The sequence below is a fragment of the Taudactylus pleione genome, unplaced genomic scaffold (genome assembly GCF_031769625.1).
Source record: "Taudactylus pleione unplaced genomic scaffold, aTauple2 ptg000044l, whole genome shotgun sequence".
In the NCBI taxonomy this organism is placed as follows: Eukaryota; Metazoa; Chordata; class Amphibia; order Anura; family Myobatrachidae; genus Taudactylus; species Taudactylus pleione.
Genome location: NW_028284446.1, coordinates 5,638,931 through 5,666,677, shown reverse-complemented (window position 1 = coordinate 5,666,677; position 27,747 = coordinate 5,638,931). Strand labels below are relative to the sequence as shown.

Sequence of the window (27,747 nt, the reverse complement as noted above, 5' to 3'; positions counted from 1 at the left end):
GCTACACATTTACACAGGACCGGTGCTAGGCTTCCAGCGCCGGTCCTGTGTCACGCCTGAGCCCGTTCCCTCCCCCTGAGCGCTTGCCCAATAGCGCCAGGAGGCGGGCTCAGGCTGTGCATAACACACGCATCGCCGCCAGTGCTGGCGGCGATGCGTGTGTTAAACAGCAGCCAATGAGAGTCAGATAGACTCTCATTGACTGCTGCAGCACCCACTGCAAGAGCCGGACTTCCGTCCGGCTCCTGCAGTGGGTATTGGGACTGACGTCATGACGTCTTAACGTCTGTCCCATAATGCTGAGCGTGCCTGCCCGGGCGGGAGCGGCGTCGAGAGCAGGAGCAGGACCAGGACCAGGAGCAGAGATTCAGGTAAGTATATTTTTTTATATATATATATTAGGGATGTGCAGGCTCGGATAGGTTCGAGTTTGCACGTGGAGTTCGGATTTTTCCCTCCAAAAAAACGGAACTCAGAACGAGGCAAAACGTCATCTTACATGGACGAACATCATCATTCCTGGTCTTTTGTCCAGGAATGATGATGTTCGTCCATGTAAGATGACGTTTTGCCTCGTTCTGAGTTCCGTTTTTTTGGAGGGAAAAATCCGAACTCCACGTGCAAACTCGAACCTATCCGAGCCTGCACATCCCTAATATATATATATATATATATATATAATTTTTTTTTTTTTTAACCTATCTGCACAACGGGGGAGGGGGGTGGCTACTACTGGGGGGACCTCTACTGGGGGAGGGGTGGCTACTACTGGGTGACCTCTACTGGGGGAGGGGTGGCTACTACTGGGGGGACCTCTACTGGGGGAGGGGTGGCTACTACTGGGGGCACCATTGGGAGGACCTACTCTACTGGGGACTACTACTTGGGGGGAACTGCCACTGGGGGCATTATAAAAGGGGCCTACTAAAGGCACTGCACTCGGGGGACCACTACTGGGGGAAATAATAGGAAGGGCCACTACAGGGGGCACTGGATAGGGGGGATCACTACAGGGTGCCTGCATAAGGGGACCACTACTGGGAAAACTGCATGGGGGGGACTACTGCTGGGTCACTATATAAAGGGCACTGCATAGGGGGGGGGACTACTACTGGGGGCACCATATAAAGGGCACTGCATAAGGGGATACTGCTACTGGGCGCACTGCATTGTGGGGACTGCTACTGGGGGCACTGTATAAGGGGGAACACTACGTGGGGCACTGCATTTGGGGGGCCACTACTGGGGGTACTGAGTAAGGGGAACTAATTGGGGGCTGTATAAGCGGGACCACTACTGGGGATACTGTATAAGGGGCACAACTATGGGCCTGCATAAGAGGGACCACAACTGCATACTGGGGGTACTGTATAAGGGGTACTACTGGGGTTAAGGTGCATATGGATAGGATGTTCAGCGTGAAAATAAAGGGGTGTGTCATGTTGACACGCCCCATTTTTAAGTGACCACGCCCATTTTTTCCACGCGTGCCGAAGGTGCGCGCACATATCGGTATGTTGGTGGGGGGGGGGCTCCGTTTTCAAATTTGCCCTGGGCTCCACATACCCTAGTTACGCCACTGGGTCATGGATGGATGTGAGCTGTGACTTGGAGGGTGAAGGGAGGCACGCAATGTTTATGAGGCTAGCTGGAGTTATAGTTTGTGGGTGTGGCATGTGGGTCGGGCCTGGATTTGGAGATATGTCACCAACTAATAGAATCAGCAGGAGAGAAATATAAATATAATTGTGGGATTTGTATGAAAGTTTTTTATGGCGAGAGGTTGTGGATGTTATTGTCAATGTGTATAGATAAGTTAAAAGCTCATTTGTGTTTGTAAGAGGAGAGTAGTTTAATGAGGTAGAAATATGTACAGAAGGATGAGCTGCAGGGAGAGTAAAGGATGAAGTAACCTTAGAGATGATTCCATGTAGTGAGATAATAAAAAGAAGTCTTTGATACATTGTGTTTTTTTATTTCTTATTTTTTTGTATGTTTTGGGAAAAAAAACAACTTTTATGAAATTTTATTTTAATTACCTGGTTTTCGATGTTGTTCAATGTTTGTTCAACTATTTTTTAACTGTTCAGAAATCACACTTAGTTTAACCACACTTTGTGCATAACTACAACAAGCTGCAAAACCCTCAGCAAGCTGCCCTTAGACAGTCAATAGGTCGAAAGGGACAAAGAGCCGACACACAAAAGGTCGACATGGGTGACACTTGACAGGAACAAAAGGTCGACATGGTCAAAAGGTTTACAAAAATGGTCGACATTTTTCTTCCTAACCCTAAGCTTCACCTTAACCTTGTTGCCTAACCATCCCTCCTGATGCCTAACCCTAACTGTCAAGGTAAGTACCTAACCGTCCCTCCTAGTGCCAAACACAAACCATCCGGTAAGTGCCTAACTGTCCCTCCTAGTGCCTAACACAAACCCTGCAGTCAGTGCCTAACCGCCCCTCCTAGTGCTTAATGGTGCATACACACGGTCAGATTTTTCTTCAGATCTGAAAGATAACGATTTAAAAGATTGTTCAATCGTTCATATCTGAAGGAAAATCTGACATATCTGACATGTCTGAACGATGCGCGTTCCCGATGGCCAGATAACGATATCTGACATCTGATGTGTTTGCAGTCAGATTTTGACGATTCCATCCATTTTAATGCACTCAAAAATCGTTCATAGTTCAAATCGTTCAGATCGTTGTTTTGACACATCTGACAAATCTGACCGTGTGTATGCTCCATAACACTAAAGCTGCATACACACACAATGATTTTGTTACCAACGATTTTATGTCAGATTATCTGTCAAATTTTTTAAAGTGTAATGAACGATTTTTTTGAACTACAAAATATTTTTGCATATTCCCTTAATGAAAATCATTCAGTTGGTCAGTCTGACTGAACTACAAACGTGAACGCGCATGAACGATTATCATTAATCGTTTTAACTCGGAAAGTGAACGATTTTTACAACGATTGAACGATATCGTTAACGATAATCGTTCAAAAAAATCGCTGTGTGTGTATGCACCTTAAGAAAAAAAAAAAACCTGTATCGACCAATTTTGCAAAGGTCATCCTTTTGTCCCTGTTCCCCTACTGCCTGTCTACCATGCGGTGTCTATTTAAACATTGTCCATCTTTTTAATGTAGCTCTATTGACTGGAATCCATTTTTTTACAGTAAAAAACAAAACAAAAACTGCAATGGTGACAGAAAGAGCCTGCACAGGTGGCCAATAAGTCTATTTAGCCCATTAACCCGCTAATGAACGATGTATTATCATAGGTGTGAATGTGAATGAAAGATATGCAGCACCTTAAATGACCCCCTCTAAGTCTCTCCCTTACACCAGGTTCATGCAGTTTGTTACACATCCCCTATAATGCAGCACACATCTCCTGTAAATCAGTACACTTCCTTGGGCAAGAAACCTCCTGTAATTCATCACACATACTTGGGCATGCAGCCATTCATGTAGTCATCAGTATGCTGGAGAGCAGCAGTTCCTTATAGCACACATCCTTTCTATACATCTCCCCACTGTTTTCTCTATGGGGGACAGAGTGATGACATCTTTACTGGGCTGCACGCCCCAGGTCCGATCTCAGATTTTGCTAGACTCCTCAGGGACATCATTACTTTTTCAGGGCATCTCCCTGATGTTCAGAGACAGTCGGCAAGTATGTTGCCACTACCTAATATGTTTCAGGCCATGATGTTATCTGGCCTTCCCAATAAATCTGGCATGTGGCTTATCCCCGTGACTTGCGAGTGCCTATTCTCACAAGTTGCTTAGGGAGTGATGGAGGGTTTCACAAGCCAACCTCTCGTGTATTCTGCGAGTACGCGCAACCTGAAACATTACGTTGGGTACACATTGGGCGATATATCGGCCAATCAAATGACCGATATATTGCGAGCGCGTCAGGTGTGTACCCCCGATATGTCTGGGAACACCGTCCACAGAGATATCGCATCTGCACTGCAGCACAGCAGATGGGCGATATATCTGCAGATATATCAGTATCTTCTGATGTGTACGGGCGACCTGCCGTTCACCCGTACTCATGCTGTATTGAACCGGCGTTGAGTGAGAGCTCAACTAGGCTGGCAAAAATGCCCAGTTGTGATGCCAGGCCTGACACATCGGGTAGACGACTAGTAAATGTATATGCACTTAGCAATAGACCTAGCGTGTACCCAGCATTAGATTAACTTGATTGTGGGCACTGTGCCAGTGTTGATATATTCTAACAGTTTCTGCTTCTTGGGAAGTCTGTTTATTCGACTACTGTTATGAACTCACTCATCAAAATTCAAAGGCATAAAGGAACAAGTTATTCCCAGCTGGGAAAGAGTGTCCATTTCATCTGTAATACTGCTTTTGGGATCTCTGAGTAATTGGATTGTAACTTGGCTTTAGTGGAAAGAATAAAAAACTACTTTAATAAAGAATGCCTAGTAAAATATCCCATTGCAAACTAAAATAGAACCAAGCAAGATTTTCTAGTACCCTCCATACTAAGTCCTTAGATACTTTCTTTTAATTGATTTATGAAATTATTTCACTGATTCTTCCCATTTCCAGAACTAGTTATAAGAAATAAAAATTATACAAATAACGTGTTTCTACGGTGAACCCCTGAGCAACATGAAAAATAAAGTCCTGGTGTTAATTAGATCACTAGAAATATTTAGAACAAATTTGCTATGGTAATGTCCTATATATTGCTTATGTTGCCCTCCTGTGGCCACAGCATGTAATAGATCAGAAGTGCTTGTATTCACTGGCCAAGGTCGCAGCATGTCTCAAGTATAAAGCTTTGCATTTGCTGCTGGTAATTGCTGATCGTATAAAGCACTACTTGCTCTTTGCAGGATGGGTGCCGGAATGCTACCAGGTAAGCACCTGCATGCAAAAAAAAAAAAAAAAAAAAAGATTTTTGATGGTACGGGATTACTTAAATGAGATTCAATGTGTGGAGAAGGGGTATTTCCTGTGTATCAGAGGACTGTAGAGCATGGTCTTCTTTTTTTCTGTTCTCAAACATCAAAGTCAACGTGGCCACATTACAAATGGGGACAGTGTACATATGCCGCTGTGATGCACAGTTAGTATTAGCACATTTCACCAGGACATATCCAGTGTTTCGGAAATGCTAGGCCAAGCTAAATTGGGACATTTGGAAGGTATGCTAATGAGTAGTAGAAATCTAGCCTCAGTCTGTATTTTGATTGGGCCAATTTAAATACGTTTTCTTTTGATAGAAAAGCATCGTTCTAGGTGAGTTTCAACCAATAAAATAAAACCACAAAAAAGTGTTACATAATACAATGGCATACATCAAGCAGAGCATTTTTGCAGGCGTGGGATGAAGGTGTGTTGTGGGTGTGCTCTTTTTTTATGTAGGACGTCGACAATTAGATTAATTTGTGCCAATAAAAATTTATTGCAAAACTGTATATTTTATGCTTGTGCTGTGTTTTTTTGTGTAAATGACTTAATGATTATCTTTGTGTCTTGAGAGAGCTGTTAAGGGATAAAGCAAACCGTTCAGAACACAGATGTTGGAGTAAAGGTAAACTTTCATGTGGTATCACTGGTGTTCTCCGTAGTACAACCGATTTGTTAAAACTGCATCTAATTTACAAAAAAAATCACAAACTTCTACAAAAGATTTCCAAAAATGTAGTAGAAAACACAATTGCAGCAGAGATACTCATATATTTTGCTTTTCTTCATTTTTCTGCCGGCAAGTAATAAAAGTGGAGAATGGAACTGGCATTCGGCAGTGATAAATTATACAGTACATACTGGAAACGTCATTTGTGCAATTCGCCACAAGTTAAATAAACTAAGTTCACAAGTAGTGTGGGTATATGTGAGTGTAGCCTTCTAGTGCAGGTATATGAGTGTAGCCTTCTAGTGCAGCATTTAAATATTACTTTTAGGCAGTTTTCTTATATGCATATTCTTTTCACATAATATTGCTATGTGCTTTATACATTATATTTAAAGGTCAGTCTTTTCCCCCAAATTGTACATGAATATTATATTCTTTAACACTAGCTATATCATCTATTTACAATTTTCTCTTCTGGCAGCTACATTATGGTGGGGTATTCAGTAGTGTCTTCTGTGATATTTCACGTGTATATTCTGTTTTTCATTAGTGGCTTTATACTTTAGCAACCACATAACTCTGCCTCTCATGTAAAGAAACACTACTTTATAAATGTTCTCGTTATTGATGTGGAAGTCTATTCTGTTCCCTCTCTTCAGGATATAAATAAAGCCATTATGTATAACGGTTTTTAACAAATCCATAAATCATATGGAATAACAAATTGGGTTAGTGTGCCTTTTACTGCTCGTGGCGCAATTGTACATAGAAGTTTGGGATTATTGTTGGAAAGATTGAGGATTTATGGGGCTGGAGTTTTGGAAAGGCTGGCAGTAGCTCAGTATAAGATGGAATATACTATGCATAGTGAATATATATCACAAGATAATTTGCAAGATCTATAGGACACAGCGCAGATGACATGGACCAGCATCAATATGCCAGTTTCAATCTTTTGTTACCCATGGCCTAAATTACTGAGGCTTATTTGAGGATGAAAGGGAGAAAACTTTGCTTGCAGGTAGATGTACCTAATAAGGTAGCCTCTGAGTATGGGCATGATACTATATCTACCTAAACATTGGCACCAATTACAAAGAGTGAGAGCAACAAAGTACCCACATGGTAAAGCAGTAGGTTTACAGTTACACTGGTGAGACAGTTATACATTTGAAATGTAGCTGAAAGCATTATAAGTATACTGGTGCTGCTGGTGTAATGCCGCGTATCCACTACGCGACATTACAGAGCGATTGCACAATTACGACATCGTAATCGTGCAATCGCTCAGTAATCGGGCACAAATCGCGCACATTAATGTAAAAAACGACCAGAGATGCGCGTACCCGCTGGTCGTTTTTGACATTATCATCGCCCGAACATGCTGGTCAACCTGACGATAACGTCAATTTGAGCATGTACGGGGATGATTGACGTGCCTACACTAAACGTTCTGTGTAGGCACATCACAGACTGTGAAATGACTCGTTTCACAGTTGGCAAGTGGATGTGTGCCTTTAGTGTGGGTATTCAAAGCAAGATCAACAAACTGAATAGCAGTTAACATGTATGTATTATTTTTTAGTATTATATTATTAGTATGTATTAATATATTATAAAAAGCTTGGTATATAGAACAATCAATGAATATAAAAAAGTATAAGAAAATGTAAATTTGATATATAAAAAAACAAGTGTGCAATATTAGTTACAAAATAATTACATATATTGCACTAAACAACAATATCAAATATATATTTTGCTCTCAAATGTCTCCTTAATAGGGGAAAAACTGTCCACAATCAGTGAATCGGCTTAAACAGAGCCCACTGGGGAATAAAGTGGTGAAGTTCGCAGTCAACAAATAATGTTCAATTTAGTATGCGGTCTCTTGCTAAAGTTTACACTGAGCACAAAAGAAAGTACTTGTTTTACCAATCCTTAGCAAAGAAATAAGCTGTGAGCTTTGGCAGCAGGAGTGCAAAGCACAAGCTAACCTGCTGCATATAACAGTTGGCCCGGCTGTTAAGCTGTTTGGTGCTGAGCCCGTATCTGGGGGATGCATGTCAGCAGGAAGTTGGAAAAGTGAGCTCCCACCTCTGGAGCATGACGGCCTCTGCTAGGCTGAAGACGTGCCGCGGTCACGTTGTAACAAAATAGCATGTCACATCGATCAATGTATAAGGTGTCTCTTTAGCAACCGCCAAACACGATTTTCCTGCCAGTGGACGGCCACGACATCAGCAGTACACACTATACAATTTTTGTTAAAAACCTGCTGATTTTCAGGCGCATGTATCAATATTTGCATATGTCTGACACAGGGTGATGAAGGTAAACATTAAAAATCTGGGGAAAATAAGCATTCATAATAAGTTGACCCTAACACTACACAATATCGGGACCTTTTGAGCGACCTCTTTTGGCAAGTTTGAATGATCAGATAATCGAATAAGAGCGTTTTTGGGCTGTTTTATTGGTATTTGGCCAAAACCATCATGCCTACAAACTACAGAAAAATTGGCCCAATTTCCCAATTATTGGCTGATCAGCCTGATAGCTTTAGGGAATGGAGGATATTTATTTTAACACTCAGAATTTGATCTCTTTTTTTTAAGGCCAGTGGTGAGCAAACTTATATACTGTTATTATCCGGTTTTATTGTGGATCTCTCAGGGGACTATTTTTATCTAATTAAAATAAGTATTATCTAAGGATATTATTAGTAATCCCCTACTGATGGTTGCATGGCGAGTTTGTCACTTTGCTAGAAAAAGGAATTTAAACTGTCATTCCCTCTTCCTTCCATTACTTTTAAACCCAGAGTGACAAAATGGGGAGGCTTCTGCACCTTTCTCATCATGGCCTGACAGGGAAATTCCTTACGTCTGAGGACTGGTTGACACTGAAAACTGTCGGCCTTATCGAGTGGCGGAATTAGTATATAAATATGGTTTACCTCAAGCCCACTCTCTGGCGTTATAACAAGCACAACTCTATACGAGTTCCATGCTACGGACTCTTTCCCCAGAAGATTGGTCCAACTCTTTGGATCTATTATTAGCTAGACCTATGGGTGGATGGGGGGCAATTTCTCTCCATTATAAAATTCTTCAGATTACTTTAGACCATTCTAAAATATCTACAGGGTTATCTACCTGGTGTACTGTATTTCCCTTACATTACCATGGAAAGCCTGTTACGCTCATTCCTCTATTCTTAATCAGTGCTCTCATCCAGCATGTATAGAGAAATGTTCTATAACATTTAATCACAATGGATATCTTTCCCCCCACCGCAGGTTCCTGATAGGATTGTCAGATACTAGTGTTTGTGCTAAGTGCTTCTGATGCAACCTTTATACATTGTATGTGGGAATGCCCCCTTATACGTAGATTTTGGTAATCGGTCAACAGATTTGCATCTAGGTGTTTAGTTAATTATCTTCTTCTATCGGTGGAGTGGGCGATTTTGGGTATCCTCCCACTGTTTGTTTCAGGTAGGGGAGATATAATCAATAATTTTTTACTATCAGCTGTGGCTCGTCAATGTATATTACATATGTGGACCCACGCAGATCTCCCATCTGTTTCTTTATTCCAGGCTAAATAATTTTTTGCTTTCCAAACGGATTGGCTAGAGACCACACTGCATAAAGAGACTAAGATCGCTGCTTTTTTCAGCTGTTGGAAGGTTTTATAGACTTTTACGTTGGCCTTACGACGCCAAATATATTTGTGCTTCCGAGATACTCCATGGTACGAAACCCGAATTTACAGGATGATCTGCTTGCCATGTTCAGACTGCTTTGGATAATATATGCCATATTTTGTTTTTTGTCTGTTGATGGAACTATTTTTCTTTATTTATATTGTATTTATATATTGCTACCCTTAATGGGTCTATGTTCTGTTTATTATTTACTTTGTTTTCTGGCATCTATGTACTATATTATTGCTCTGATTAATAACAGCAATTAAAAAAATAAAATTAAAATAAGTAGCAGATGCCAGAAGACAATTTATAGGAGCTTGTTTAATATAGGAGATATTCTATAACTATGTGTATGCGGACTAGATTATGGTCTAAATAAATACTATTGGTTAAGAGAAATCTTTTTTATTGAAACCAAGCAATATACACTTTTATATACATATATATTTTAGTCTAAATTGGTTATAAATTGGCACACACACCAGCGCAGTTACACCTTTTCATTCCTTTTCCTATAGTAGTTATCCTGACACTATAACAACTGACACAGGGACTAGCTGCAGGTGTTTGCACTATATTATATACATCATAATTATTTGATTTTAATTTAAGTACTTTTTACACATATTTAGTTTTCTTACCAGGCGTCAAGATAAATAGCTATAAGTACATCTAGTAGCTAGATTCTTTTTGTGCGCTCTCTTATCAATTAACTAGTTCAACACATGTGACTGGAATCCTAAATTAGGTGAGAAGTCCAGGAACAGGGCATTTTGTACCTGAAGGAAGGGGTCATGTTGGAGGGTAGGCAGTCAGTCATTCATGTTCATACCATGTTACAGGACTTCAAACTATTTACACTTTGCACCAAAATATACACATCAAAGCTACAAAAGACCAGAGTAAGCAGGTATTCAGGATCTCTGAAGAAAATAGCACAAGCCAAAAAAAGGTTTATTACATAATGCAGAACAGTAGATATATCAGGTGTATTTTACAGTACAACTATATTTAAGGTTTTATATTGTTTAGGCTACAAAATTATTATTTTTTTAAAAGTACACTGTAACAAAGGCCAAATATAGAGCTTGTACTATACAGGTCACCATGAACACATGTGCTGTTACATACAGTAAGAGGTGCTGGCAATGAAGCACATGTATGTTTTCAAAGTAATAAAAGAACATTTGACACTGATCGAACATAAAACAAAAAATAATAATTAAGACAAAATAAAATTCTCAGCTACCTAAGGCAAAATAAAAATGTTACCCTGTGAACAATGCCCTAGACATGTGACTTGCTATTATTATAATACCTTGAGGGATTAGAATCATAACTTGTCAATTTGGTTGACCAAATTGTTAACAACCACTAGAAGACACAAGGAAAATGTCCATGTTTAAATTTATTCCCCCAGACAGGTCATGGTTTGGTGAGCATACTGACTGAGAAGTCAAAGAGATCTTTATTTCTCTTCCGCACCACGCTTAGCTCCTCCTCAAGTTCTGTTGTCCGAGAGCGAAGCTGCTCTACAAGTACCGTAAGGTTCTGAGAGAAAGAAAAATACAAAAATATTATAATGTTTAATAATACATACCTCACTTCTGAACACAAAAAAATAAAAATAAAAAAAATAAAATAAAAAAAATATGTAAAAGACGTGCACTGCTCTGCTATTAGCCCTCACCTTTCCTTCAGTTTCACCAAGCAGATTGTGCAGCTGTTCTGCTCGTTGCAAGTAGGTGTCTTCAGACCCCTGAAAGCAAAAACATGGCTGGGTAAGACCATAGAGAAAACACCATGACAATAATATGGAGTAGTAATAGTTCAACCACTTTTTTTTTTTCCCCCCTTCCATTATGTTCACAGAGCTAATTAACTGATTAGGGCCACATTTACAAAACGGAATATTCATTTAGGATCACTGTGATGCAAACGAAAATTCCACTGGTATTCAGTAATACTTACTCCTGCGGTGAGGTCCCACGAAGTCGAAGTCCTCATCGAGGTCCTCTTCTGGGCTGCTGGAAGCCTAACGCTGCCAGCGACAGGCCTCCAGTCTTATGCGCATGCGCGACAGTCCGTCTGCGCATGTGCATGACACGGAGACCCGGTAGTACCTTGAAGGCTTTGCTGAAGCCGGAAAGGCACTGTTGGGTCTCTATTGCTGGCAATGGGGCCTGCATCAATCTCGCCATCTAAAAGATGGCGAGATCGATGCTTTAAAAAAAAAAAAAAAAAAGGTAATCCAAGATTACCACTGTTTACTAAATACAGAAACCTGGCATACTCTTCGTTTGTAAATGGGGCCCTAGGTCACTGCTCTTGTTACAGGGGGGTTGCTGTGTATATGTAATGGTTAAACAGTCCTTGGAACATTGTTTTTAAACTATAATTTCTTCAGAGAATGAGAATTAGCGCAAAGTGAAATTGTAAATGACGTAGTAATCCCTCTATGGGTAAACAGCAACAAAGCAGCCCCCACTAACTCCCAGCACTAGTAATCGCCTTTCGCCTTGTAAATAAGTATTTTCAGCATTTGTTGTGTCCAAAAGCACCAAGATAACATAATTGCACAGATTTCTTGGATTTCACAATATTCTAGTCAATGAGCGCATAAAGCTTACACTAGTCAGACAATTTTACACTTTAATTAAAAGTATTCCTGGTTCAATGCAAGCCCCTCACTATACTTACATGTTGGGATTTCCCGAGCCGCAAAATGATACCGTCACTCTCAGGACCCTCACAACTCTCAGCACCCTGATAGTGTTTGCTAAAGCGAGGGAGGGGAAAGCTAGGCTTACTATCTGCTCGCAACATGTTGCCTGGTGTGGGTATAATAAAGGCATTTGTCACTGGACCTAGAAAGACAAGCAGAAACTTAATAATCATGAAGTTCAGTAGTGCCGAATTACTCAGAGGCTGAAAATGAACGTACCTCTGTGGTTGACTGTACGTAGGCATTGCTTGCTCTGGATGTCCCATACACACACCGTTTCATCATGAGATCCCGATATCAGCATACTCCCATCCAGTGACACAGATAGACATGTCACTTGGTCTCTGAAATGAAAGAACATTAAAGGGAGATTTTCAAGATTGAGTATAGAATAACTGTTTGGCTATATACAGTGCCTTGCAAAATTATTCACCCCCTTGGCTATTTACCTTTTTTGTTACATTACCTGTAATTCTCTTATTTATTTTAATCTGAATTTTATGTGATGGATCTGCACAAAATAGTCTAATTTGGTGAAGTGAATTTTTTTTAGAAATATATAGAGAGATAGATATAGATATATATATATATATATATATATATATATATATAAAATAGATATATAGATTATATAAGAATGTTTATATATAAAATTCTGCAAATTGGCATGTGCATATGTAAATCACCCCATTTCCTATGAAGCCCCTCAAAAGTTCTTGTGCGACCAATTACCTTCAGAAGTCAGATATATAGTGAAATGAAGTCTACCTGTGTGATAAGTGTCACATGATCTGTCAGTATAAAACACACCTTTTCTGAAAGGCCCCAGAGGCTGAAAAGCCACTAAACAAGAGGCATCGCACCATGAAGACCAAGGAGCTCTCCAAACAAGTCAACTCTTCTGAGTTGTTGAGAAGCACAATTCTGGGTTCGGTTATAAAAAAAAAAATATCCAAATCTTTGATGATCCCCAGAACACCATCAAATCCATCATCATCAAATGGAAAGAACATGGTACCACAACAAACCTGCCAAGAGAGGGCCGCCCACCAAAACTCACAGACCGGGCAAGGAGGGCATTAATCAGAGGCAGCACAGAGACCAAAAGGTAACCCTGAAGGAGCTGCAGAGTTCCACAGCAGAGACTGGTGTATCTGTGCATGTGACCACAATAAGCCGTACACTCCATAGAGCTGGGCTTTATGGAAGAGTGGCCACAAAAAAGCCATTACTTAGTGATAAAAACAGAAGACACGATTTGAGTTTGCCAAAAGGCATGTGGGCGACTCCCCAAATGTATGGAGGAAGGTGCTCTGGTCAGATGAGACTAAAATATAACTTTTTGGCCACCAAGGAAAACGCTATGTCTGGCGCAAATCCAACACATCCCATCACCCCAAGAACACCGTCCCCACAGTGAAACATGGTGGTGGCAACATCATGCTGTGGGGATGTGTTTCAGCAGCAAGGACTGGGAAACTGATTCAAGTCGAGGGAAAGATGGATGGTGCTAAATACAGGGATATTCTTGAGCAAAACCTGTTTCAGTCTGCCTGCGATTTGAGACTGGGACGGAGGTTCACCTTCCAGCAGGACAATGACCAGAAGCATACTGCTAAAGCAACACTCGAGTGGTTTAAGGGGAAACATTTAAATGTGTTGGAATGGCCTAGTCAAAGCCCAGATCTCAATCCAATAGAGAATCTGTGGTCAGACTTGAAGATTGCTGTTCACAAGCAGAAACCATCCAACATGAAGGAGCTGGAGCAGTTTTGCCTTGAGGAATGGGCAATAATCCCAGGGGCAAGATGCGGCAAGCTCATAGATACTTATCCAAAGTGACTTGCAGCTGTAATTGCAGCAAAAGGTGGCTCAACAAAGTACTGACTTTAGGGGGGTGAAGAGTTATGCACGTTGAAGTTTTCTGTTATGTTATCCTAAATGTTGTTTGATTCACAAAAAAAAACAAAAACAAAAAAAAACACAAAACTTCACAGTTGTAGGCATGTTCTGTGAATGAAATGATGCACACCTTTAAACAATATTTTAATTCCAGGTTGTGAGGCAACAAAACATGAAAAATGCAAAGGGGGGGGGGGGATGAATACATTTGCAAGACAGTGTACTTAGAACAACATACAATTGTAAAGCTGCACCATTGCAGCGAATCTTTCAAATACTACCCTGTGCAAATTATATGGATACCGAAGCTCAATAAATGAATGATCTCTACAACAACAAATATTCCACCTGTATTATGGAACAGATAACACCCAAATGACATATCTCACTTAAGGTGCCCATCCACCAGGCGGTTAAATTGAACAATAACGATATCGTTAGAATGGTTTGCAGATTGTTTAGAAAATGTCTAAAACGACCAGCGATGGGCACTCCCGCTGGTTGTTTAGACATCTATCATCGGGCAAACATGCTGGACAACCTGACGAAAATGTCAGGTTCAGCATGTTTGCAGATGATTGATGTGTCTACACTGACCGACTGCTCATTCAGTGTAGGCACATCAAAAACTTACAAACGGCTGCACGATTACAATGTCATAATAGTTTTGAGGTCTGCTAGTGGATGGGCAGCTTTACACTCAGTTAGTTCCACAATTACCAAGACTTCTGCCGAAGTCTGCAAACCTGCTCTAGGTTCCATTTAATGATACTTCATTTCAGTAATAGTCTAAAAGGTATACAATTTACTTTTACTTTAGGGTGGGTGGGGGAAATCAAAGTTTATTCTTTCTGTGAAAAAAAACTTTTTATTTGGTTTCAACCAGTTTTTTTTGCATTACTTTTTAAAGAAAACAAAATGTAATCCAGATTATATTAATATTGTAAAACATTGCTATGTATTAGAAACCTTGATCAACCATGTTTTAATGCTTTCTAACATTAACAATACAAAGTTATTTGTATTTTATTTTTTCTAATTAAAAAGAGAGAGTCAGACTGTGGGGCCTATCTATCAAGCTGATTTTTACATAAAATTATGCAGAAACTGCAGTTTCTGCGTCATTTTATGTATTGCTCCTATGTACTAATTGCCTAAGATTTCTGTGAAGTCTCCTGCATTATGCTAAGTGCTAATTAGCGCTGCAGATCGCAGTCCCCATTATTTTCAATAGGGACTACGATCTGACCCCAATGTACTAAACTCCAAAAAGCGAAGCTTTTCAGAGTTTAGTCTGGGTAATTTACACCATCTTCAGATAGTGTAAACTACTGCAAGTCTATAGAGGGCTCCAGGGACAGGAGTGAGATGTTTTGATCTGTCCCCCTGCCGGTCCCAGACACTGACACGGTCTTTCACTCCTGTGAGACTTCTCCTAAATGCCGGGAATATAACTTGCGGGGACCGCAACCAGTGTCCCTGCAAGTTCCCTTTGGTACATAGCAGGGATATTTCCATAAAAAAAAGTAAATATTCCCGGCGAGATGGATACATAATAATCGCGGCAGTGCCGCCATTATTAGTACGTAGACCACCAAGTCTTTTTCTACCTTCCATTAATATCAGTAGGACTGACGATTCTGAATTGAAATCAACATGAAGGAGATTAAATCATGGGGTGCTTCTTTGTGTAGTGACTCTTTAATGTGTTTGCGATTTTTACCCTATAAGATTGAGATTATTAGTTGTGGTTTTCTCCTGTTCTATAGGATTGTTAGGGGAGGAGTTTGTGGAGTCTTAGCTGATGCTAGGCAGATTTAGTACCTCTCTGATTTGGTTCACCCTTCCATCCTCCTTATTTCTTTGTTGTGTGTGAATTTACTGTATTTGTTCAGCTTACTCAAATGAAGACCACAAGCAACAAGAATGTGGAATACCACCATGGGGATTCCCTTATAATAGTATTTTTTAAGTAGTGACACGGTGCAGTGTCTGTAGTCATAGCATAATAAAATATGAGAAATGGTAAGAACTTACCTTTGTTATCTCTATTTCTACGAAGTCCATAGGGTTCCACAGGATACCTTGGGTATAGGTGTGACGTCAGTCATCGGGCACCATAGAGTTAAGCTTTCAGCCTCCCAGGATGCACCAGTGTCCCCCTCCCATACCCCGCCCCCGAGCCAAGGCACCTCAGTTAGTTACCAAGCCATAGGCCGGAGGAGGAGAAGGAAGAGAGAGAAAGAAGATCTGGATACACACAAGAATCACACTCTCACCAGAGGGAGACGGGAAAACCGGTGACCAGACCAAAGCCCATTTGCAGCACAGGTGCGACAGGGCGGGAGTCCTGTGGAACCCTATGGACTTCGTAGAAATAGAGATAACAAAGGTAAGTTCTTACCATATCTCATATTTTCTACTTCAGGGTCCATAGGTTATCCACAGGATACCTTGGGGATGTCCCAAAGCAGTATCCTTTAAGGGTGGGGACGCTCCTGTGCTGAAAGGAGAATCCGCCGCCCGAAGGAAGCATCCTGAGAGGCGAAGGTGTCAAACCTGTAATACCTCACGAAGGTATGGAAAGAGGACCACGTAGCAGCCTTGCAGATCTGGACTGCAGAGGCACCACGTCGAGCTGCCCACGAAGGACCCACAGACCTAGTGGAATGAGCCATCAAAGAAGGAGGAACCGGCAGACTTTCATGAAGATAAGCTTTAGAAATAGCCATACGGACCCAGGCTGCCAAAGTTTGCTTTGAAGCAGGCCAACCCCTTTTTACGGAAGCCATAGAGGACAAACAAGGCGTCCGTCTTCCTAAACGAAGAAGTGCGGTCAACATAAGTCCTTAAGGCCCGCACAACATCCAAAGTGGCCTCACCCACTGAAAGACCAGGTGAGTTAAAGGCCGGAACCACTATTTCCTCGTTAACATGAAACTGGGAAACAACTTTGGGAAGAAATTCAGGCCGAGTGCGGAGCACTGCCCTGTTCCCATGAAAAAATCAAGAAAGGGGGTCTACAAGAGAGAGCCCCTAAATCAGAAACACGTCTGGCCGAAGCTATGGCCAGAAGGAAAACAGTCTTGGCTGTTAGCCATTTAAGATCCACTGAGCCCAGTGGTTCAAACGGCGGTCCCTGGAGAGCCCTCAGGACCACAGCCAAATCCCAAGGCGCCACAGGTGGAACAAAGGGCGGCTGAATGCGGAGAACACCTTGCATAAAGGTGCGCACATCCGGGATTGTAGCAATCCTACGGTGAAACCAGACAGACAGGGCTGAAACCTAGTCCTGCCTGTAGGAAGGCAAGTATCCTAGACAGACGAAACTCCCGCGGTGCATAACCTCTCGGTCGACACCATTGGAAGAACGTATGCCACACGCGATGGTATACCCTCGCGGACGACGGTTTCCGAGCTCGCAACATGGTACGCACCACAGAGCTGGAAAACCCCCTGGCCCTCAACATGGCTGTCTCAACAGCCACGCCGTCAAAGACAGCCGAGCCAGGTCCGGGTGAAGACAAGGACCCTGCGACAGAAGGTCCGGTCGTAGCGGCAACCGCAGAGGACTGTCCACGGACAGACCCTGAAGGTCTGAGAACCAGTGCCGTCTGGGCCACGCGGGAGCTATTAACAGGAGCGTCCCTCCTTCCTGTTTGAATTTCCGGATTACCCGTGGAAGAAGGGAAACCGGAGGAAACAGGTATGCGAACCGGAACATCCACCGGACGGACAGAGCATCCACCAGAGACGTCTCTTCGTCTCTTGTGCGAGACCCGTACACCGGCAACTTGTTGTTGTGCCGGGACGCCATGAGGTCGATCTCTGGAAGACCCCACCTGTCCACCAGCAGTTGAAAAACGTCCGGGTGCAGGGACCATTCCCCCGGATGAACGTCCTGGCGACTTAGAAAGTCCGCCTCCCAATTTAGCACTCCCGGGATGAAGACCGCTGATATGGCCGGAAGATTGCGCTCCGCCCATACCAGGATCCGAGACACCTCTAAGAGAGCCGCCCGACTTCGGGTTCCTCCTTGCCTGTTTATGTAGGCCACGGTGGTAGCGTTGTCTGACTGGACCTGCACCGGGCGACCCTGGAGAACCCGATGTACCTGCTGGAGAGCATTGAAGACCGCACGGAGTTCCAAGATATTTATTGGAAGCTCCGCTTCTGTCGGCGTCCACCTGCCCTGGAACAAGTGTGGACCCAAAACTGCTCCCCAGCCCCGAAGACTGGCATCCGTTGTCAACAGGACCCAATTTGGTACCCGGAACGGATGTCCCTTGCTGAGATGGGTCGTCTGCAACCACCAGGCAAGGGACAGGCGAACCTCCGGGGTGAGCACTATCGTCTGGGACTTTAGAGACTGAGGCAGCCCGTTCCACTTGGACAGGATCAGGTGCTGCAGAGGTCTGGAGTGAAACTGGGTATATTCCACCATGTCGAACACCGACACCATGGAGCCCAGTAACCTCATCGCCGAGTGTAGAGACATCCGGCGGCTGTGCAGACAACTGTGCACCCTCGACTGTAAAGCAGAGATCTTTTCCTCCGTCACAAAGATCCTTTGCTGTCCAGAGTCCAATAAGGCTCCGAGGTGCAGAATCCGCCGAGACGGGATTAGAGTGGACTTCTGCCAGTTGATTAACCAGCCGTGCCGTTGCAGCAGTGCAATGGTCAGGTCCAAGTGGCGTAGAAGGAGCTCTGGAGATCCTGCCACTAATAACAGGTCGTCCAAGTACGGCAACATGCGGACTCCCTGCAGCCGCAGAGAAGCCGCCATGACCGCCATCACCTTGGTGAACACACGCGGTGCTGTCGCCAGGCCAAAAGGTAACGCCCGAAACTGAAAGTGGTCGCTGCGGATTGCAAACCTGAGGAACTGTTGATGGCGCAAAAGAATAGGGACATGCAGGTAAGCGTCCTGTATGTCCAATGACACCATGTAGTCCCCAGGTTCCAGCGCCAGAATGATGGACCGTAGGGTCTCCATCCGAAACTTCAGCACCCGCAAAGACTTGTTGAGAGCTTTGAGGTTGAGAGGAGGCTGGCCTGGGGGAGGAGCGCTGCCACAGGGCCAGTCGGCAGAGTGCAGAGAGGGCTGTGTGCAGCGGGGGAGGCGCCGGCTGTGAGACAGGGAAGGCGTGCTCCCCTGGCATGCATTTAACCCCCGGGATGCAGCAGCGCTAGCGCTCTGCTGCGGTCCGCTGTCCCAGGGGGGTAGTGGAAGCGCATGTTCTTACCTGGCTCCACGCTGCAGCCAGTCCCCAGGGAGCCCCCTCTGTAACAGCGGGGACCCACCGCGGGACTCCGCTGCTTACCTTGCTGTCCCCCTTGAATCCGGCCATGGTCCGGAACATCTGGGGTCACCGCTAGCTGTGACCCCAGATGCTCACCAGCATCCCCGGATCGGTACCGGCGGGGGTGTAGGGAAGACAGCATGGACGTCAGGACTGACAGTCCATGCTGTACATCCAGATGTGCAGCCACAGCTGCATGCAGGAAAGCTTCAGGGGCTCTTCTTAGCCCCCACTCCAACAGGTGCACCCGACTCCGGCCGGGCACCAAACTAAACTGTCTACAATGTTGTATTCAGGCAAGTGTGCGTGCTGTGAGCGATCTACTAATTTCTGACTAATATGGCTGCATGACACAAAACTAAAGGTGGGTACACACCAGAAAGATATTGGCAGATCGACTGATGTGCAGATGGTTGTTCATCCAGTCTAATCAACCTTCCCTGTGGGAAGTAGTAGTGGTGAGCTGTATCACGGTCGTGTGTTGTCTTAAGAGGGTGTAAGAGAAGCCCGACACCTTGGACTTTCACTGATTGAAGAAAAATGTGGAGAGCCCTCTCCAGCTGCACCCTGCCCACCATCAAGCTCAAACACAGCCTGGGCTCTTCCCAGGTCGCCAACCAATGAGAGGAGCTCCACAGCCCTCCAGCCTGTCTCACCCAGACGCCGAGTAATATTGTATTCTCCATTAACTTACTTTACAGATTAAAATAATGCATCAGGGGAACTTCTAATAATATACAATAACATAGGTTCCTATAGCTGCACATAGTTCAAAAGTTTGGTCCAACAACTTACAATCAGTGTTCCACCTCAGTTATAGAAAAATTGAGCAAAGTGGATTAAAGATTTTGGGTGGAAAAACATGGGACTGTCATATAGTATAACACAAGGTCCTAGATATGCCACACTACAGTAGCACATTTTATAGCAAAACAGAATGCACAGGTTATATAGTTAAAGTGAACCTGTCATAACATTCTAAACTAGCTTTATAATTGCTAATGGACCCGTTTATTAATTATTGGTCCCGCTAATTATAATTTCTTAGCACAACTTATCGCAGCAATAAGAAATGAAATAACACTCGTGTTATTTACTTCCAGGGACAGGGGCTCAGAGAGGAGCACATCCCTGTGATGTGTAAAAGTAAAGTGATCACTACTGCGCATACAAGGGCAACAAACTGCGCATGTACAAGCAGCCATTGCTGAGGAGGAATACTACGGATCCCTCTCCCGATAAATGTTGCGAAGTGTAGCTCATAAACTACAATGGCTAACACATAAAGATGGCTTAACCCTCCACATTCCGAAGCCTTGTAAATTCGGCATTAAAGTAGCCCTCATATAAACCTAAAGGCGCTACTCTTGCAATTTAAAACAGGGGACCACATCAGAAATTTATAATATACATATTTGCCGCTACTCCCCAAAACGGTTGTTTTTGTAAGACATCCCGAAAATTGTTTTCGATAAATATACCTCTTAGTACCAAACGCCTTGTTCTCTCAATATGGGTTTTGTGCATAGACGATTGATATTACATGTAGGATTATGGAGAAGTTAAACATGCATTTAAGGGGCATGTGAGGAGGTCTGATGGAATATGGAGAGGTCTAATGCTATGTGGGGAGGATCAGATGGGCATTTTAAAGATATGTGGGGAGCTCAAAACTGTACTTTATGCTGGGACCCAGAAACGCTGAAGTTGGACCCCATATTTTTTTTAAAATGATGGATCCCCGGGACCAACATCATTTTGGTCTCAGCTCGATCACTGTGTGATTAGGATTTTGAAACAGGGCATAAACAGATAAGCACTGTGACAAGAACAGCCATTTCCTACCTGTGTCCTTTGAACACCTTCTCCTGTTCAGTGTTGAAGGTTTTGTCTCGCTGTACTGGCTGAAAAGAAGAATATAAAGATATATAGTTACCACCATTTAAAATAGGAATGTAATGATAATGTTCAAACACAAATGAGGACTTACCCATGCACACAGGTCCACCTGGAATATTGAGCCATCACTGCCACCACAGAATAAATGATATTCAGCTGGGTCAAATGTTACCGACATTATCCGCACATCAAAGAGGACAGAGACCAGAAGTTCTCCAGAGGCAAGGTCCCAAAGCTAAAAAGCAGCAATTTAGTTATTTTTTATTGAGGGACAATTGTATAATACTTTCCTATGAAAATTAAGAAATCAGTAACATAAGAGGGGTCACATCAGGGAGAGGACCCCAGAGCACACAGATCCATAGGGTCCGATTCAGAGGTGCACACTTCTCCTGCCGCAACTCTGTCTTTATGCTAACGCCACAGCAGAAGGTATTGGTACAGAGATAGCCACCGCTGTGCCTATTAAGATGCACCATCAAACATTGCACCAGCCCTTTGGAGGTGTAGATAATCCATTTGAACATGACTGTGTGTCAGTGCAACTGCATCTTCAGAAACCATCAAGAAAAGTACCTAGGCGCTTGATGAGTTAATATCACACCCTGAATACTTCAGCTGATTGGGGTAGTCAATCCCAAAAATAGATATATAATATGTAACAGAAGGCAGCTGGTTATTCAGAGGGTGAATACAATATAACAAGGTTCAATTGTATAAAAGATTATTTTTATTAAATATCAATAAAATTCAATGTGCATTAGTCCTTATTATACATATTAAATATCTGAAACATTTAAAATATATATATATATATATATATATATATAAAAAAATATAGACAAAATTGTCAGGTGGTCCTGTACCTGCACAGACAATAATCTCCAAAATATACTTTTTTGGTAGTTTGCAATACTCCAAAATTCTATATGTTTGCACAGTGGCACTAAGAATCTGAGCAGCGCAAAGGTCCCGTATATATTGACAGACTTAAATAGCAGGATTATACCTGTGGTGAATTTATGCATAAATCCTGCTATTAAAAAGTCTGTCAATATATACGGGACCTTTGCGCTGCTCAGATTCTGAGTGCCACTGTGCAGGTACAATTTTGTCTATATATTGTTTCTTTATATATATTTTAAATGTTTCAGATATTTAATATGTACAATAAGGACTAATGCACATTGAATTTTATTGATATTTCATTTAATAAAAATCTTTTATACAATTGAATTTTGTTATATTGTATTCACCCTCTGAATAACCAGCTGCCATCTTCAGAAACCATCACTAACGGCATCCACGTACTTTTAGCCACCTGTGTTATCACCCAGGATTGCCCACTGAAATCCCAAGCTCTTGCGTCTAAATTTGTTCTGCAGCTCAGGTTGTAACCATCGGGATGCATGTGCAGTGTGACTCAGGCGCATGTGCAGACAGAAAACATTGAGTACAGTTGAATATAATTCAATAATAAGCTGAAAAAAATAAATAAAAACTCTCTGTAAGGTGTCCCAATAACACATCAGAGCAGACCTGTAATATTTCACTTTACATACAAGGTTCAATTACCTTAACTGTTTGGTCCAAAGAGGAAGTGACTGCTCGGGACTGAGGTCCGCCAGTACCACACTGCAAATCAGTGATTGGAAGTGTATGTTGGGTCCACATGTGTCGAGGTTCAGGACCTCGGGATCCCTCAGCCTGCAACACACTAAAACAGGAGAATTACTACAGCTTATGTAGCATTCCCGCTAGGCTGTTTTAGCGAGGCGATGCACCCTGCCCGATTTCAAAGGGGCAGAATGTACCCTGCACCTTTACGGGGTACCCTGCTAAAACAGGCTGGGGCCAGTGTCCCACAAGTGGGGAAAACTGCGGTGTAGCTATCACCGCCGGTGAATAGATGCCGGGCACATGCTGTTGTGAGCAGTTGGGTTGGTTCTATTTTGACACCACAAGCAAAATGCTCAGATGTAATCCTGGCCTTACCTGAACAGGTTCCACACCAGTGCCAGGCTGTCCTTGGCTCCAGACAAGAAATGGCTGCTGTCATCTGTGAAAGTGAGGCAGGTGAGGTCTTGATAGTGACTGTTAAGGATAGTAAGGAGATTCCCTGTGCAAACCTGAAAACAGTAAGAATTGAGAAAACATTTAGGATTTGTATTTACGTATGATAGGAACTACACAAAATAATTCTCTATCAACTGGAAATCTGTTGGCCAAACCCAGAGACACGCAGGATGTAATGTGGGTTGCGAGCACAGCATCAACTTGTGAACCGGAACTACAAGTGCCGGTGTAATACTATTCTGGGAACCCTGTATCTGATAATAGTGCACAAAACCAGAATGCCCGACTATGATCTCTTCTAGACTGCAAGGCTAAGGAAATAAAAGATTCACAATCCTATGCCAACATTTTAAATGGACAAATGCAGAGTTACAGATTAAGGAAAGCAAAAGCTTTCCTTTCTTACATTTTCACCAGTGTAAGTTATAATAAGTAGGGCATGTGTGGACCCATTTTATTACCAAACATAGATTTGTCTAATCATTTGAACAAGAATACCATGAAGGTCAATTCATTCCTACACCTTACAATACTGAACATATATTATGTTTTATAGCCCCACTGAGTAGCATGTAATATATACATGTAGTAACAATAATTGCATACATCATCCCTCCCTTCCCCTTTTCACATTAGAAAATCCTTGAAAAAATAACTCCCTGCTCCCCAAATGACTAATGCATAGAATTACTAAAATGCACTGGTGGGCCATACACCCAATTCCCACAGGATATTCTGTATGTAACACAGAGACCATCAGTGATCAGAGACACCAGTAAAGCTGGCCACACATCTAAAGATTATCTAGTTGATTGGTTGGAATGAAGATCTGGTAAGGAATGGGAGTAAATGACAATCAGCAATTTGCTCCCAAACGCCAGAAAATGGACAAAAACTGTTGTTTGAACACATTGTTTAGATCAAACATTTAACAGACTTGTCTGACGACCATTTTCATCTGTTTTCTGGCATTTAGGAGCAAATTGCTGATCATCATTTACTCCCATACGTTACCAGATTTTCATTCCAACCAATCAACTAGTTGGCTGGTTGGACAGATAATCTTTAGATGTGTGGCCAGCTTTAGTCCTCGGTTAGGTCTAGAATTGGGTGCTGCAAAGGACCTCTGACGTCACACCCACATGACCCGCAACCAAAGGGGGAGGGGCAAGTATCAGAACAGAGGGCCAAAAGTGGCCGCTCACCACAAAAAAAAAAAAAAAAAAAAAAGCCCACATGGATGGTAACACTGGAGCGGTCCGGCCCTTCTGCAACGGTCACGTGGTTGCAACGTCAGAGAGGTCCTTTCCCTAACAAGGAACTAGCAGCAACCTTATGCCCTCCTCCTTGACACAGGCTGCAACTCTAATGCCATTATCATTGTTGCATTCTCAGCTGAACATTGGGCACAGCAAGTATACCTATTGGTGTTTGGCTACTGCCATGTAAATCCTGTAACAGGACAATTATACAAGCAGCGACATGCGGAGTTTGAGCGTTGGCGCGGTGCCAGCCCATCGGAGGCCCAAGTTACCTCCCAGAGGTAGATACTCTCTGCAATGCCAGCCACCAAATACAGCCCGTTGGGAGATGCGGCCAGACAGGTCACTGGTCCTGAGCACACGATCTTCTGCTGCAGCTGGTCCTAAAGGGGCATAGTAAGCGACAGGCACGTTATTTTGTGACGGCCAGATGTGACATATACACAGGCAAGCAATACATACGTACATATCGGATCGGTAGTACAAGAACTGCAGCAGGGTAATACCAAGCGCTAACTCGCCTTTCTCTGCAGCTCCCATACATTCATGAAATTTTTCCCCAGCTGTCCTCCAAGAAGATACTGGCCCCCGAGCAGTGCCAGGCCGCGGGGCGTGCTGTTCCCTCCGCGGTAGGTGAGCAGCACCGCGCCCGTCTGTGGATCCCATACCGAGCAGTTCGCCACTTGTCCCGCCGCATCCGTGCTCAGCACAAGCTCTAAGGGCGCCGCCATTTTTTTCTTCTCCCCGTGAGAGACGGGTCACGTGCTCCCAAATCGTACTCGGCGTGTCACGTGGTCACAGCTTTTTACGGGCTTGTCCCACACATGCAGACAGTTCTGTCTCAGTACGTGACGTGAGTCTGTCTCTGGTGCTGATGCTGAAGCCTGCAGCGCTGATGCTTACATTGCCGGGCTCCTGCTTCACTACTTGCACCTGCGCGGCTAACAACGCTCACAAGCACGTGATGGTAATGTTATGGGGGAGATGTATCAAGCCTTGGAGGTGACTTTATCAATGTGGCACCGTCAGTGTCGAAACATGTCGCAAGAGTGACAGGTGACTGTTATACCTACCTTTCCAGTGGATCCAGATCTTTTCCAGTTATAGAAAAACGAGAGCTCCATTTAATCTCTTCTATGTTTATGTTGATCCTGCATTTACCATCAATCTGGTATAGAAGTTACTCCCCATTTTTTGTTCTGTATAATATTATTGTTCTGTATTATAATATAATATAATAAAAAAAAATTTTCCTGGATATCCTGCACTATGAGACATTTTCTTTGTTTATCTGCATGTTTCATGTTCCTTCAGCTGCTAATTGCATATAAGATATAGGGGCATATGTATCAAAGCTTGATGTGAGATACATATTACCAACCAATCATATTCTAACTTATGCTGGCCATACACGCTGCAATTATCGGGACGATCCGCCCAATATAGGCGGATTGCCGTGATAATTGTAGCGTGGGGGGGGCGACCGAGGGTTAAATATTGCTCGGTTGGGCATGCTGGATTGTCCAGCATGCCGTCCGATGCGATATTACCCGGTAAACTGACGGCCGCATCGGGCAGTGTATGCCCAGCGCAGCCGACAGACATACATTTCCTGTGTTCCTTCCGGAACGGAAATGTCTCCTCCCCCGGGGGTGGAGCGCGGATGTCGGGCTATACACTGTGAGATTTCTCTCACAGTGTATGCTGCGGACATCTGCGGCTGGCAGCCGGCCAGATAAAATGTCTGTCGGTCTGACAGACATGTTATCTGGCAGTGTATGCCCAGCATTACATTTTGCAGGGTGTTTAAGAAATGATAGTTTGGAGCTGATTGGTTGGTGATATATATTTCACAATTTTATCTCACATCAAGCTTTGATACATATGCCCCTATGTAAGCATTAATGTGAGCATTTCTTTTACATATATTAATCCATCTAAGGTGGTTTAAGGTCTTGTTTGACATTTATGGGCTACCTTTTTTGGTGAGTTGTATCGCCTTTAATGCAAATTTCGTGATCACACTGTCTACTGTAAGGACACCCTCTATGTCTTTGAGGGCAACAGCAGAGCGAACGCACGCCGGTATAAAGACGGCCACTTTTCTTTCTTAACACGTCATCTCCAGGAAGTGTATGGTTAATCAGAACCATCGAGAGCCATCGGAGCTGCACGCAGCGCTTGAGGTTGACCATACCCCACTGCGATCACTGCAGGCTGAAATACAGCCAAGTGATGTGTACAATGACGCTTCCTTGCTAATTATGCACACCCATAAAACTCTGTTTTTATGCCCAGACACGCCTGCGTTCACAGCACCACTGCCCTGTTTATAAGCACCTTCCCCTGTTACCACCCACAAACGGCACATTCTGTCACTCAAAGTAGCGTCCAGACTGTATACTACGAGCGCACGATTCCTGGACGCAGTGACTGGTTCCCGCATGCATATTTTGAAGCATACGCATGTGCAGATGGGCGATAATTGCCCATAGCGTGCGTACGCGGCTTAGCGACCGGGTCTGAATCGGGCCATCTGTTCTTAGTAGCACATATGTCCATAATATAGTTCACTCTAGGTCTGGCGTCAGGCATTCTGCCATTGTACTCCCAAGCTTCAACCAGGTCACTTGCCACACAATGCCTCCAGTTCAAAAAATGTCACATTGTAGTACCCCCCGTTCACATATTGCAACATATAGAGTCCCAGATCACATTATGCCTCCTTGTAGTGCCCCCAGATAACATACCACACAGTGCTCCCAGGTCTTAACATGCCACATTGTAGTGCTCCTGGATCACATTATGCCATATAGTATTGCCTTCAGTTTATATAATGCCACACTGTAGTGCCCTCAGTTCATATGGTGCCACACAATATCCACAGGTCATAATAAGTCACATTGTAGTTTCCCCATTTCATATTATGCCACATTGTTCTTCCCCAGTTCATGTAATGTTACACAGTGCCCCAGTGTCATATTCATCCCCACATGCCAATAAGACTAGACCACCCAACTGTAATTCACTTCCGGGCTCTCCGCTGCAGCAGCATCATCATTCAGAAGAAGATGGCACAAATAGAAAAAGTTTACTGAATGAAGCAGGAGGCCAGTTGCAGCTAGGCCTGTCATACAGACAAAGACAAGATGAATTTAATCCAGGTAGGCACACATATAAAACGATAATATTATAATCCCTATTGCGCACAATATCAGGCGCAGCA

General features: G+C 43.2%; 1 protein-coding gene across 1 annotated transcript; it reads right to left on the bottom strand.

Moving 5' to 3' along the window:
• Positions 1-9,743: 9,743 nt before the first annotated feature.
• Positions 9,744-25,425, bottom strand: WDR18 (WD repeat domain 18). Its single transcript, XM_088460306.1, has 10 exons — positions 25,043-25,425; positions 24,794-24,904; positions 23,179-23,312; positions 22,759-22,900; positions 21,275-21,418; positions 21,130-21,188; positions 12,299-12,423; positions 12,055-12,221; positions 11,045-11,113; positions 9,744-10,905 (listed from the first exon to the last, which is right to left on the bottom strand). The coding sequence occupies exons 1-10, from the start codon at positions 25,250-25,252 to the stop codon at positions 10,780-10,782; spliced, it is 1,287 nt and encodes a 428-aa protein (XP_088316432.1). The 5' UTR covers positions 25,253-25,425; the 3' UTR covers positions 9,744-10,779.
• Between the last annotated feature and the right edge of the window lie 2,322 nt (positions 25,426-27,747).